The sequence below is a fragment of the Apus apus genome, chromosome 1, assembly GCF_020740795.1.
Source record: "Apus apus isolate bApuApu2 chromosome 1, bApuApu2.pri.cur, whole genome shotgun sequence".
Taxonomy (NCBI): domain Eukaryota; kingdom Metazoa; phylum Chordata; class Aves; order Apodiformes; family Apodidae; genus Apus; species Apus apus.
This window is the reverse complement of record NC_067282.1, coordinates 189,687,534-189,702,724: the sequence shown is the minus strand read 5'-3', so window position 1 is coordinate 189,702,724 and position 15,191 is coordinate 189,687,534. Positions and strand designations below refer to the sequence as shown.

Below are 15,191 nucleotides of genomic sequence, written 5' to 3'. Positions count from 1 at the left end.
TCAGCTTGCCCAAATCGTAGATTATTTCAGGGGAGAGAGAGCAAGAAAGAACACTATTTTAAATTTTTTTTTTCTTTTTTTTTTTTTTCTTTTGCATCCCCACCCTGGTTTCTGTTGCTTAGCAAATGTAAAGTAGTGTTTAACTAACCAAACACAGGGGTTTTACAATGCCAGACCACACTGCGGCCAAATTAGCAACAAATGCTGCTTTGAAGTCTTGGAGGGGCCAGAGCCTTCATAGTGAGATGGATTTAAATTGCAGTCATGTACTTGAAAGTTACGAAATGCAGTGAAATGTGGAGCTGTGGCAATCCTTAATGATGAGATGCTGCATTTTTTGTTTTGTAGGAGTTCTGCCTTGTTCATTGTGTACCCTTTAAATCTGCCTTTTTGCATAAATTCTGCATCTCTGGCACTGCTTATCCTCCTAGTGGTCAAGCTTCTGGGAGTTTTGTTTTGTTTTTAGTACAACAAGATGTAGCGTAATCAGAACAACTGGATCAAGGACGCTGGAGGATCTGAGTAGACTTTCAAGGGCATTGAGGTTAATTTACACTACTTGTGGTTTTCTTACGTATGCAAAACTCTGCATAGTCACTTCCTCTTTAAAAAAAACAAACATGCTTAGTGCATAATTTTTTCCCTTTAATGGTCTTGAGAATATAACATCCCTATCAAGCTTTGGAATTTTTTGTGATATCTTCATGATATTGTGCAAGCTCCAGTACATTTGAAGTGCAACAGATGTTTCCCTTCAGCTGTGTGCATCCTCTTGTTCTGGAACAAAGCAAGCCCTTGAAAGTAGGGTAAGGTAATTATAAATGTAGTTTTCTTGTTGCATTTAAAATTCCTTGTGGACACGTGAGCAGGAATAGCTCCATTAGAGGTATGACCTTATGTCTGTATCTTTTAATTTAGTTACAGGAGAGACAATACCTGCAACTAACCCTGCCCTCAGAAGTAAATTTCAGTCTTAGTTGCTGGAGGATAACTTGGTTTCTGTACTTCAACTTTTCTTTCTGGGGTCGCTAACAAAGCAGTGTCAAGATGACAGCATTCCTTCCATTTGGGTTGTGTTCAAGCTGTAGTCTCATGGTGGAAACAGTCATGTTGTACTGTCCTCTTGATCACAGAATCACAGAATCATTTTAGTTGGAAAATACCTGTAAGATCCTCGAGTCCAACCATAACCTCCTAACTCTACCAACCATTAGGCTAACTCTGCCAAGTCCAGTGCTTAAACCATGTTCCTAAGCACCACATCTACATGTCTTCTAAGCACCTCCAAGGATGGTTATTCAACCACCTCCCTGGGCAGCCTTTCAGTGAAGAAGTTTCCTCTAATATCTAATCTAAACCTCTCCTGTTGCAACTTGAGCACATCTTTTTCCCATCTCTTCTGATACTGTGCTCTAAACTTTTTGGGTTCTGTGGGAATACAGAGGAGCTGCCACTGCCTACGACGGATAAAATGATGAAAGAAACTGCTTGATGCCCTCCTGCAGAGAGGAGAGTTTGTCGGTTCTTACGAATGTTTGCATTAGTGCTTGAGACCTTCTTAAAACACATAATGATTGGAGTCAGAGAGGCTCAGAGACCAAAATTAGCTGATTATCAAAGATACAAGGCAGTATATGAAAACAAATAAATGAGGTTGCTGGAGGGTAGAACACAATATGCGAATCTTTAAAATGATATAAAGCCTGAACCCCTGTGTCTGTGTTCATAGTGGAATTAGCATGTGCTTCCTGTTATTGTCGAGACTGAGCTTAAAAACTAACCACAAGACCAAAATGTAATTTTTTTTTTGTTTAAAAGAAAGGGAAAAAAAAAGATTCCCAGGCTTGTTTTTGTCATGTCTCTTGTATACCTATCTGGGAAGAGTGATCAGTGACAGTAACCCTGTTGTAGCAGTAAAGTGATAAAAAAGCAAGGCTAATTAGTCATAAAGAAGGCCTTATGCATAGTTGATAGGAAGTTCTAATGAAAAGAGTTGTGAGAGTGTGTCTATGTTTGCGTAAGTAAATATGTATGTGTATGTATATTTATTAATATATAAATTATTGTAGCTGTAACAGGCACACTGTAACTTCAGGAAAGGTTAAAATGAACTTTGTTCCTTGTCTCGTAACCTATTTTTAAAACTGTAAGATATTCAGGTCTGCAATATGGCCATCTGACTTACATAAAAATACAGAGGTGCCAGAAATTGATGGATAGAGGGTCATATGGCATCTTATAACTTTGTGAGTATATGACGGTTGTTTTGTTTTTTTTTTACCCATAGACATGGGGAAAGAAAACAGATACCTTTTTTCTTTGTTTGTTTTAATTTTTTTCTTTTTATGACCACTGAATTTAGCAGTAGACTGCCTTTTCTGCTGATTATTTCTTTGGGGAATGAAGGGTATATCATGTTTTCTTTAGATGAAGGTAGTTTGTATCTGGTGTTGCATCTTGAAAAGAAAACTTTATAGAGTTGTTTTTCTCCATGCTATAACAATTGTAAGTAAACATTTTGTACATGATACATCTCTGTGCTTGTTATGAAGTCTTTGTAGCTCTTGTTTACTTGATTTTTCTGGTGAATATATTTGGTATAGCACAGATTTGAAACAAACAAACAAACAACAACAACTCACAAAAAAACAACAGAAGAAATCCCACACTTAATCTGTCATAATTAGGTTTTTTTTTTCTTATAGGTATACTCCAGGGTAACTAAATTATTTTTTTCTCCCTTAATTAACAGAGGAGGAGCTCAGGAAACTGAGGGAAGAAACAAATGCTGAAACGTTAAGGCAGGAGCTAGAAAAGGAACGGCAAAGGAGATTAGAACTAGAACAAAAAGTCAATGAAGTACTTAAAGCAAGGTAAGAGAAATATTTAAAGCAAGGTAAGATAAATTTCTTCACTGTAAAGATGAAAGCCACTTGTCATCCCTGACTGTTTCTGGAGTTCTGGTGAAAGCATCCATTTCCAGTCTAGGCTCTCTTAAAATAAATTAGTAGCTCTAAGAGAGAGAAGCTGTCTCTGTTTCCCTGTAAAAGTACATCTTGTACTCCCATGTACACCTTAATTACTTGACTGTACATGCTGTTCTAGCTAGAGGTATCCTGACACTTGTCTGGTTGGGATATCCTTCATGTCATCTTCTGTGATGCACTGCCTCTGGGATCTCACTTACCCAGAGCTATTCCTGTTCCCTGAATGTCAGAGACTTTGCTGTGCCGTTACTTATGCTTTTGCCTCTTCAAAACCTGTGTTACCTCCAGGCTGCCCAGGCCTTGTTACTCCTGTGCCAGTACCAGCGAGGGCATCCCGGTACCACAGCGTATCCCTAAATGTGTGGAGTTTGAGTCTTCCTTGCCACTTCAATGACAAATGGAACCATTCATTTGCCCCTAAGTCCTTTTGACTTTGATGACACCCACCTTGAGGATGCAAAGCCTCGCATTTGATGTTGTCTCCCCTTATTCTGCCTAACTTCTTTGGGTCTTAAGACCATAGCAGCTGCGTTGTGGCCTTGTTGGTCTAAAGCACTTGAACACATAGCTGCCTGTGTTATCTTTTTCAGAAGTAGCTAAGATTACTTGGCTGAGCCATAAGATCTGTTCCTATGGGTGGTTTGCCATCAACTACTGTCATCACAAGGTAGTGCAGACTGAGTTGGTAAAAATATGTGATAAGCACTGCCAGTTACTTAGAGGTGACGAGCAAGAACAAACAGGCAAAGTGTTTTGCTTGGATATAGGATTCTGTACCTACCCTGATTGTAAAAATGCCTTTCTGGTCAGGCCAGCAGTTCACGCCCACTGGTATTCTGTAGCAACGGAAATAGCCATTTATAGGGAACATGTGAGCCTAGCTTTCTGTGGTCTGTTTACCTCCTACTCCTATAGAACCATAGAATCATTCAGGTTGGAAAAGACCTTTAAGATCATTAAGTCCAACTGTAAATGTAACGCTGCCAAGTCCAGTACTAAACTATGTCCCTAAGCACCACATCTACATGACTTTTAAATACCTCCAGGGATGGTGACTCAACCATTTCTCTGTGCAGCCTGTTTCAGTGTTTGACAACCCTGTCAGTGAATAGATTTTTCCTGATATTCAATCTAAACCTCGCTTGGCACAACTTGAGGCCATTTTTTCTTTTTTCTCGTTACTTGGGAGAAGAAACTAACCCCCACCTCACTACAGCCTCCTTTCAAGGAGTTGTAAAGAGTGGTAAGGTCTCGCCTCAGCCTCCTTTTCTCTGGACTAATGAACCCCAGTTCCTTCAGCCACTCCTCATAAACATCCACATGCACTGTACTTAGGGATATCAGAAGGTACATTGGTGCTTTTTCATTTCAGCATCTGCAAACCTGTTATCCATTAATTTATTTAATCCCCTCTTGAAAGTGCTGGACCTATCTGCCACTGGAAGCTATGGAGGCAATATGTTACAGAAGCCCCCTCTTGGCTCTAAAGAAGCATTTTATTTTCTTTCCTTTTTAACAGATTTCTTGGCGGTTTCAGGAGGTGCCCCATAGTTACAGAATTGTGAGGTGTGGTGAATGATTGTTCAGCATTCTGCTTATTTAACACTCTTGATAGTCCTTTTCTCTCTTCTATCCAGACTGAAGAGTTCCAGCTTTTTCAGTGTCTTTAAGAATACTCCATCCCTTTCATCACTTGTTGCTGTTCTTTAAGTGTTGTGCCTTAAGATGAAGAGGCAGAGCTCACGCAGTATTCAAACTGTGGGTTCACCAGGGCCTTATATAGAAGATAAATTTGGCCTCTTATCCTCAGTACTCTCTGCAGTGGGGTTTTTTAGCTGATGTTTTGCACTGGTTCTGTGCAAGGTCGGTCCATGTGCAGTCTCGACCTGACCAAGCCAGTCCTGCATCTGTGCACTGGCAATGTGATATAGACAACTCTGATATGAAGGTGCTCTTTGTGATGCTTTACAGTTGCTCTTAGAGCTGACAAGTGGGAGTGCATTTTTATTGCTTAGGTTGTTTGGCCTGGCTATATGCACATGTAACTTTGATTTTGTGTCTAGACTGGTGTTGCCTGATTGAGAGCTGGTGGTGACAGTGGAAGAGGACAGACTTCGTCCCGTCCCCCTGCTGAGAATATTTGTTAGCTCCATAACAGCAGTACAAAGCACTGAGTCTTGTTTTCTGCTATCAGTGCATAAAGCTGATGCATCAGGATACCTTCTGTCTCTGACTTGCTGCCTTGAAAACATTATTTGAGATGCAAATTCCACCTGCTTGTCTTTGAGCACAGTAAAGGTTTTACCATTAATGCTGGTGTAGGCCTTGAAGCTCTCTCCTGAGAACAGGTATGCCTGAGCTCTAAGTCATGTGCCAGCAAAGGGGGAGAGTGATCCCATCATTGCTGGGAGTCCTAGAGAAGGATGAGGAGCCACCTTCCTCTACAGGAAGGACGTGTAGGTCCCCATCATCCTGCCCTAATTAGTGTAATGAGAATGGCCCAGGGTCTGATATGGCCCACTGTGACTTAAAAAGACATGTGTTTTACAGAGAAAAGACCTTGAAGGTCATTATCAATATCTGTGTCAACAACTGTGTCTTGTTGGATTGTGGACAACAGCAAATCTCTATCAGGCATCCTATTGCTAAATCAAGGCAGGATAACCTGTCTGCTTCAATGCTGTATTCCCATTTAAATATCCTAAGGATTACAGTAGTCCTTTTACCTTGGGTATTGCACTTGAGGATTACATTCAGCCAGTTATCTCCTTTATCTGAGTCGTCTTCTAACTTGTCTTTCTAATATTCTAATCTTTTTGGGACAGTCAGGAACATGTAAGATGCCAACAAAAAAAGACTTTGAAGACTTTCCCAGTTTTTACCAAGAAGAAGAAAAATCAGGTTGCCTACAGTTTTTCCTTAAGTTGTGTTCCATTGTGTGAAAATCTTTTTCACTGCTTTTTATCTTTTTGCACTTTGCTGTAGACACTTTAAAGTCCTATGTTTAGGCCAACAGACAAAGTGATGGCTGACATAATAGGCTAAATTTACATCTGACGAAAACTTAATTTTATTAAGCAAAGTTACCACAGAAAGTTATCTCTGCTTATGTCAACAAATCCAAATTTACCCTGCTTCTCAGTTAGCTAATTTTTCATATGATCTTTAAATAGATACGCATGTAAACATGTTGGTATGTACTCTTTGCTTACAGAAATGAAGTACTAATGAAGACGAAATCATGCTGTAGTGTAAGAAAGAAGAAATTAATAGTTGAAGCATTCAGAAATATTTGTGTAGTAGATCAATACATGTAGCTATATAAACACATGTTGCTAACTGTTCAGCATGGAGAAAACAGTGAGTCTAGATATTTAATTTTTGTTTTAGTATAGAAGATGGGCTTATTTCATTGACTTTTTCACAGGGAGGTGGGAGGAGAGGAAAAAAAGGGTGGTAGTTTTGTTTGTCATGGTGTTTATTGTCTGTATGTCTGAGTATTTGAAAACATGGTGGCCTCAGCTGAAGTTTTCATCAATGCACTTTGGGACAGCCCAGCATTTGGTACAACAGCTGAGGCTTGTGGCATTTTGCTAGTGGAGCAATGCATAAATAATTTGGAATAGTTTGTGTGAGCAATGCTTCATTGTAAACTGTGGGCTGTTGCTGCCTTGTTTTGCAGGTTGTGAGCTTGCTCTGTCAAACAGAAGACAAAAAAATTAACAAAAAATATACAAGTTTTTCAACAACACCTACCAACAAGCTGTGGCTTATGCAAACCTTTTAAATAGTATCATTGTGAGCTATTTTTAAGAGGAGAAAATAGACAGTGTTACATAAGCCACTATTCCTTGTGTACCACTTACCTTGGTTAATTCTTCTGGTCTCTTGTTAAATGACATTGTCTTCCACACATGCAATGTTCTGAGAATGGCTGAATTTGTCCATCGAGAAGACATCTCAGCTAGAGATTGCTCTAGAGGCTGGAAATGTTCCCTCTTGGAAGGATCCCTGTCAGGCCTGGGACTCCACACAGGTAGCAAGAACCTGAGACCTGGGTCAAAAGTTTCTCACCCAGCTGCTGTGCTGTGCTGGCATTGCTGACATATGGATGCGATTGCTGACATAACTGGTCGGCTGAACTTTAGTGTGTGCCTTTATTTTTAACTGAGTAGATTTGGTGACAGGCTGCTGCTTGTAAAGTAGCTCCTGTCAAGAGGATTTTTTTTTTTTTCTGCCCATGAACATATAGATGCTGTACAGCTTTGGGTTGATGATATGTCTCCTGAAACCTTTTCTTTTGTTTGAAAAATTACCACTTTAGGACACTAGCCATGTAAAATACAGGAGTATGTGGTAAGTAGGACAAAGGCTTCTGGAACATTTAGTGTATTTTAATGGGAAAAAGATATAAAATATGAAAGTATTTTAACTCAGTTTTGTGACAGCTCCTCAAGCCATGTATACTTGAGTGATTTGCCTTTAAAGTAGGCTGTGAAAATACCTCCTTTATGTTTTGTTGGTTTTTTTGCATTTTGGAGGTTGTAAAGTGCTTTTGATGGAAATTCATATGCATTCACATTGCTTTGAGCAGTAAGAAAGATATATCAGCCTTCCACAACAGCTGTCAGAAGAATGATGATGGGTTGCTTGTGAACTCATTACTGATAATCAGCCTGTAGGAAAACTGTTTCTCATATGTCTGAGAACATCCCAGCAGTGCCTGGACCCGTTGTGTGTAGCAAGTGCGGTCTCCACGTAGTTTTTTGGTAGAGTCTATTGATTCACACACACCTCAACTTGCGACTGTGTTCAGGGTCCCTTCCAACTCAGTATATTCTATGATTCTATGACTTCTAAACCAAGAAAACAGTTGTATAGGTATAAGTCTATGCAATTTACAGGTACCTATAAACATTTCTGAGATAGAACTGACTACATCATAATGCTGTGTGACACTTGCAAAGGAATGGACATCAAACAAGTGTAGGTAGATGAGAAGCAGCTCTGGGGCAAAGTGGGGGAGAGCACCCATCATAACTGAGGTGTCAGCCAAATCCTCTCTTCCTTCCACAGTATGTGTGTTGACTGTGGATCTATGTTCATGAGTACTGCCAGCACTTAAGCTTCTGCTGAACTTTACAGCTGTACCAACAGTCTTCTCTTAACTGACTAGAGATGCTGTCAGAACTGCAGAGCCATGTACATGCTTATGCCAGGCTCTGTTGGCTCTCCAGGCATGTACTTTCATTGAGTCATCCACTGCCATCTAAAATTAAGATGCACAAAACCAAAATATTTAGTTAAGGTAAATGGCCTGCAGTGTCAACACTCCCTTAACTTTTGTGTCATACTTCTAGCTACAAAAATAATCCTTTGGTGCTGTTCTGTAGGGAAGCATCAAATGGTTGCTCCATCCATGTGTGCTGGTAATTTTTGAATGCTGCTAGTCATGAGCAGCTCTCACAGTTGTGCAAACCCAGGCTTCAGTATATATTAAAAAACCGTAAAACAAAAATGGGCACGTTTGTGTTTGTCTTCTCCATTTGGCTTTAGTCACGCTTATCTATTCTAATCAGCCTGTGCTTTTAAATGGGTCCAATCTCCAGTTGCATAAACATGACCCAGTCTCAGCTTGGGTGTCTGCTGATGTTATCAATCCCAGTATTTTTTTCTGGGTGGAAGCCATGGTCCTGGAGGAATTAATGCAGCTTGTTCGCTTTGGTGCAGGCTGCCACTAGGAAGCCCCCATAGAAACGGAGCCTTTTGTGTTGTTCTGGGAACCATTTATGTTTTCCAGCCTTTTAACTGATCTCTGACATTAAGAGTGATTCAGAAGCTGCAGGAAGGAGAATTCCTTCCCTCTATCAGTGGTCTTGTTGTACTGGCTGGTTCTATGTGACCTGATTTTGGGTTTATTTCTCAGTGGGTGTGCAAGCCTAAACAATGAATTCTGAGCTTCCCAGCCCAAATCTGTCTGAAACGGCTAATTATAACCTGATTCACAGGTGCAGTAATGAGCTGTCATTAACCTGATGATTCGTAAAGGTCAGGTTCTTCACAGGGAAGGAGTAACAGGCAGATGGTAATAAAGACATTGCCAAAAAAATGAAACAAAAGAGCACCAAGAAAAGCCAAACCCAAGCCAAACCGTCATGTGTTCTTGATGGAGCCCAGTGAGGCAGATATCCAGAGCTGATTCTTGATGAGATTTTTTGGATTTTTTCCAAGAAACTTGGGTAGTCATGATACTGAGCTGCTTCTGAAAATATATCTCAGCACGTCAAAGGAAGCCCCAGCCTGAAGGCTCTGATGGCTGGCAGTGGTGGGATCCCATCTCTGCTCTGCCACGGGAGCTGTTCAGGTGTGACATCCCCCAAGTGCCTTTGCACAACTGGAGGAGGTTGAGTAGCTGGCTTCTGCTTGTGTGAACCTGCTTGTGAATCATCACCTCTTTACTTCCAAGATGTGTCTTCAGCTTCAATGAAACACTGTGGCAGTGACAGATTAAGGCTGAAAATGCCTACCTCTGTGGCGTAACTGCCTGGTGTGCTGATAGAAGAAAACAAGACACTGCTATGTAATAGTTTGTGCAGATTTGATCACGTTAGTTACTGTCTGTCTTTAGAGAGACAGAGCTGGAAATTGAAGAGATGGAAGGGTGTGGTGGAAAGAGTAAGGAGTAGAGCGGGTTTTAGGTGGGGAACCCATGGTTTGTATAGAAACTGAGGAAAAAATAGCACAGAAATCCAAGTTAAAAATTAGCTAGAAGAAATAAACGTGGAATTTCAGGTGGCTTTTGAAAAGAAGAGTTGCTCCAGATACAGGAGCTGTGTGGAAAAGTCCTGGAGAAGCATGAAACCAAGTGGCTTTGAAAGCAGAAACCATTAAGCTTGGCTGCTGCACACTGATAGATGTCTGGTTATAATTTTAAATCAGTAAATGATTTCTAAATGTTCCTTTTAGAAATTAAGGAGAATGTGGAAAGCTCATTAACTTGGGACAGTGCTTAGGAAGGAAGGGAGATAATTAGTTCTGTAGTGACTCCATCATAGTTGTTCAGGCTGCACACATTCATAATGGTCTTCTCTGTGTGCAGACAGTACAGTGAGATCTTTCTCCAATGTACTTAATAAAGGAACAGCAAGAAAGAGAAATTTATATCCACCTATATTACTGCAATCTACCCAGCACAGTAGGATCCCTCTTCCCACTCTCCATTTGCTGACCAGCATCCCACTTGGTTGCCTTTCTGAGCAGTGAAAGATGGAGGGAACATTTGAAAGCACCTGTGTTGCAGTGATAATAAAATATCACAGCCAACATGTTTTTGTTTAAAGCAGTAATCTTTTCAGTCATACAGCTCTGGGTCAAGTAAAGCTTGCTATGGCTGGTGTTACGTTGTCAAAGCTACTGCTGCTTCATTAGAGAAATCTTTCTGTAGGATGTCTACATGGATGGCTGAAGACTTTTGGACTGAAGCCTGAAGTGTTCTCAAGACAGTTTGGCATTTGGAGCCTGTGGATAGTGCAAATGTAATTTGAAGCCTTGCACATGTACAGAATGGCAAAAGCATTTGTGTTTTCCAAAATCTGTTCACTTTTAATGGATGAGAATATTAATCTTGACTCATTTTGAAATATGAGACCAATGATGCTTGCTACTTGCCATGTATTTTTAGAACATTTTTGTCTCAGTTTTTCAGAACAATAATTTTTACAAGTTTTTAAAAAGATATTTTTTAAATTCATTGGTATCTCTGCATTTCAAGAGCTTACAACATAACATTTTAAATAATTCTTGACACCTATTCCTCTCATTGTGAAGATGAGTGGTGTTTGACTCCAGTAAACAGGGCAGAATTCAAGGTTCATGCATTAAACTGTGGTTTTGTTCTAGTATTGTGGTTATCAAGTTGCAATATGGATTCCCTTTTCATTTGTTACTGTAGGAAAAGGCAAGGCTCTGAAGATTTTTCCTGGCAGGCATTGCAATGAATACACAACACAAAGGCATAAGAAATAAAACAAATTTTATACTAAGTTATTTATTAATTTAAGGTGAATTTGAGCTGTCGGTGACAGGAAGTGGCTAAGCCACACTTCACCTTCCAGTAGATGGTATTTCCCTAGAGCAGAAGTGCCATTTGCAATGAATATTTTGAATCCTACAAAAAGGCGTAGCTTTGATTTTCTCTTGTCATGGTTGTTTTATTTCAGCTACAGAAACCATGGAGGTTCTGATTCTCCCTTTACCTAAATGGAAAAAATTATTCACCTGTGGCATTTCACATTGTTTCAAATTTCTCTGTAGGACGGAAGAGGTGCCTGCAGCTCAGCAGACTGCAAAGCCACAGGTGCAAGCCAATGGAACAGGTAATCTTGGTCAGATCTCTACCAAAAGTTTGATTCAGTTTTTTTTTCTTTTTTTTTTTGTCTTTACCCCTTTCATTTTCATCTTTAGAAGCTCAAACCTTGTTGAAAAACTTGCTGGGTCCTTAAGCAGGCTGAAGAAGCCTAATATGAAAGACCGTTTGAACAGCTTGTTACCTCTCTGTACATAATTCTGCATTTACTTTTTGTAGTTGACTTTGCACACCTGAGCATGGAATTTGTTTTGTATTCTAAAGGCTTTAGGAATGTAATTAAACCTGTTGCCTGACTTCATCATTCTTGCATTCTTTGTTAATCCTTGATTTACCAGAAGACTTCTGAAAACATTTTTCTCGCATGCTTAAAAATCACCATTTTGACTGGTGTAGTTGGCTGATTGATCTTTCATGCCCCTGTTTAATCATACCTTAATTTTACAGAGTTCTATACTAAGTTTGATCCTAGAGTAGTTGTGACCACTGTCCTCTTGGTGACTTTGCTGTTATGACCTACCTTTCTAAAGAATAGTCAGTCTGTTCCTTCTAGATAGTGATTTTCTGAGTTACAGATAAAGCAAAAGGGGTTGCTTTTGTTCTCACCTGAGCTGCCTTAAGACTTTTACCCATATATTATTTCCATATATTTATGTTTTATTTTTCCACTGAAACTCTTATACAGAAAGTGTGGATTGCTTCATTACTTTGCAATGTAAAAATGACTGTTGCAGAATCTTGCTTAAGTTTCCACCTTCTTTTCCTGTCTGTCTGCAAGGGGGTTGTCCTGCTCTCTGCTCAGGAGTGTTTTGCTTTACACTTGCTTTTCACAAGGTGACCCAGCACATTAGGAGTGCTGAGGTTTATGTCAGTCTTTTGTTTACAGAAACCTCAGGAAATGTTTTTTCAGTTTTTGCTAAAATTTCTAGGGTTTTAGGATGCTAAAGTAACCTCTGTACTTGTGGTAAGAAGGTGCTTCCATGTGCTGTACGTAGAGCAAAGCAGGAGTCACCTTTAGTCTTTAACAGCTTAGTGCAGTCAGGGTTTCTGTGCAAAGGCAGAAGCAAATTGCATAGTGAGTTTCCATGAAGAGTGTGGGTGAAGGACAAGGAAGCTGTACATAGTGCTTCCCAAGGAAGCGTAGGGTGTGGGAACAGGGGTGGGCTTTGTGTGAAGATGTCTTCTAGTATTGTCCTGATACTTAAGCGTTTCTTTTTACAGATAAACGTAGTAACACAGTCTGTTCACGACTCCAGAAGTGGTTTTTTGACAAATTTGGGGAGTATGTTGAAGACTTCAGATTTCAGCCAGAAGAGAATACAGTGGAAACAGAAGAGCCACTTAGTGCTAGAAGGTGAATCTCTTATATGATTACAATAAGTAGTTGGCTTCTTTACCAGTTGCTTTCTTTTCTCGTTTCTTTGCAATCTTTTAAATGGTTTGAGCAAGTGTTAGCATAACAAATAATGAAATTGAAAGTACTGAGCCATCTCAAATCCATCTTATTTGCTGTCTGAGATAGAATTATATTATTCACTATGTTTGTCATATGCCTCTCCAACTGTGGACAAAATCTTAGGCTGGAGAGCTTTTACGTCTCAATTTTTGGTTGGATGGAAGGTAGTCTGTATTAATTACTACAAACACATTTCATAGCAGGGAAAAATTAAGCTTTCTGCATGAACATCTTATTTATAACTGAGCAGTATTTCAGGGACCAAATGTACATAACTGTGCACTATTTACTTGTTAAATAAGTTGCTTTTATCCATTATTTTTCAGGTTGACTGAAAATATGAGAAGATTAAGTAAGTACTTAGCAGTGTTTTACTTTCTGGAAGTAGAAATAGTTCTAGTAACCTTATTGGGAGGATTGCTGCATTTTAAAGGACAATGTATTGAAATACTTCTGCCAGCTCATGAGTAGAATTAATTCTGAAATCCTGAATTAGTGTTTGAAGTGCAAAGTAATTTAGAGAAGCAGTCGTGGAAGCTTTGCCTTTAATCCTGAATTACATAGGGTATCTCTGAACTGAAAATGTAAGTGAATTAAAATGCGTAAACGTGTAATGAATGAGAATAGAGTATTTGTTCGATGACAAAAGTAATAGTGTTCATACACTTATGTCTGAGCTGCTTGTAGTCTGGTAGCTGCTTGCTAGTCTATTAGCTTGTGCTTTCAAAGAAGGAGGGGTGGGATGATGCATACCCTGGGTGTGGCTTGCATTTCTTCCCCTTGGATAGCTGATAAATTATTTTGGAAGGTGGAGGATGCAAGATGGCAGGTTAAATGAAATACTTAAGCCCTCTGAAAGTTCTGTGCAACAAAGAGTTGCAAGCCTGAAAAGAAATAAATAATAATGACTGATTTGTGCTCCAGATTGTTACAATATTGCAGGGGGAAAGTGAAGTTACACATCTGTAAGCTCCATGTAGGGTCAGTTTTGTTCTCCTTATTCAAATACTGGTATTCTTTCTAGTTGCATTTGAGAGAATACTTATGACCTGTTCTCCGTGGTGGACATGCATTTCCTTCAGAATAGCTTAAAAAAAAGCACATTAAGCTTCAGTTCTGAGTGGCTCTTAACTTCTGCTAGGTAAGCCACAAAATCTAGGATCTTTTTTTCCAGGGGTGCCTGACTGGCTCCACCTGGAGCTCCCAAGACCCGTGGTTGTTCTTTTGGCTTAGGAAGAATAAGTAGCAAAATGCTACCCATGGATAGACTCTAGCAGAAAGGTAGCCAAGAGAGATCTAGCCTGGCATTTAAGCTAGCTTGGTTAAGAAGCAGCAAGTGGTTCCTTGGTGGCTTTGGAGTCCAGTCAGGCTGATGTACCTTGTTTTCAATGGGATGAACTCACCTATACAGAGGTCTTCAGGGCAGTGTGAACAGGGCTCAGATCAGACTGCTGTCAACGTCCAGGGTGACCTTGCAAAGAGTAGTGATTTTTTTTTTGTTTTTTTGTGAGTCTGTACTTAAAGAGTTATACATATATATACGTATGTGTATATATACATACATATGTATATGTGTATATATATATTTATACATAACCTGTTTGTTGAATAACATTAGCTTTTGAAATTGCATTTCTTAACTAATTGTTCAGTTACATTGATGGGTTTAATTTTTCTTTATTTGGATAAGCCATTTTATGATTATGTGTCTTGAATATTCCTATTAATTTTCTAATTTGGTTGTCATTTGCAAGTTAATCACTGCCAGCTAATTCCAACACTTGTGTTTTTTTTCTCTGCTTCTGTTTAGAGAGAGGTGCCAAACCTGTTACTAATTTTGTGAAGAATCTTTCTGCCTTATCAGACTGGTATTCTATCTACACTTCTGCTATTGCCTTTATTGTAAGTTACCCTATTCCTCCAGGAGTAGTAAGAACTTTTGAAATTTATTATTTACTGAAATTCATAGAAACTTGTATCTGAGTAGGGATTGTGCTATAGTTTAAGTCAAATCAAATAGTGTAGTTTCATTGAATACAAAGTACCAGTAGTTGTTACTTCAGTTATATTTGAAAGCCAATTAAATTGTGTATTCTGTGTTTATTGTAGCATAGTTTTATAACTTCCAATAATCTGGGCATTGTTCTCTCATTTCTTGTTTCCTGTCTCCCAGTCCTGCACTTGATGGTTACTTTAGCCTCTGCAAAATCTCTTGTTGTCTAAGGCTGAAATCTGATAGTCACTATGTTTGATAAGAAGCTATTGCTCACCATCAGTGCTCTCTGTCATTTGTTAGCATCATACTTACCAGTGAAAGACAAAATGCCTTGATTCAAGCATTCCCATGCATTGTAAGGAGGTTTGCATGCCACGAAGTGATATA

The 15,191-nt window shown here is 39.3% G+C and overlaps 1 protein-coding gene across 4 annotated transcripts in view; it reads left to right on the top strand.

Annotated features, from left to right (window-relative positions):
• The window catches only part of GRAMD4 (GRAM domain containing 4), a 75,570-nt gene that overhangs the window by 42,257 nt on the left and 18,122 nt on the right, over nt 1-15,191 (top strand). For all 4 annotated transcript variants that reach the window (XM_051641955.1, XM_051641984.1, XM_051641974.1 and 1 more), the window contains exons 4-8: nt 2,753-2,873; nt 11,301-11,362; nt 12,574-12,706; nt 13,135-13,160; nt 14,619-14,710. In XM_051641955.1, coding sequence (XP_051497915.1) covers nt 2,753-2,873; nt 11,301-11,362; nt 12,574-12,706; nt 13,135-13,160; nt 14,619-14,710 — 434 coding nt within the window. The remainder of the gene's footprint in view (nt 1-2,752; nt 2,874-11,300; nt 11,363-12,573; nt 12,707-13,134; nt 13,161-14,618; nt 14,711-15,191) is intronic.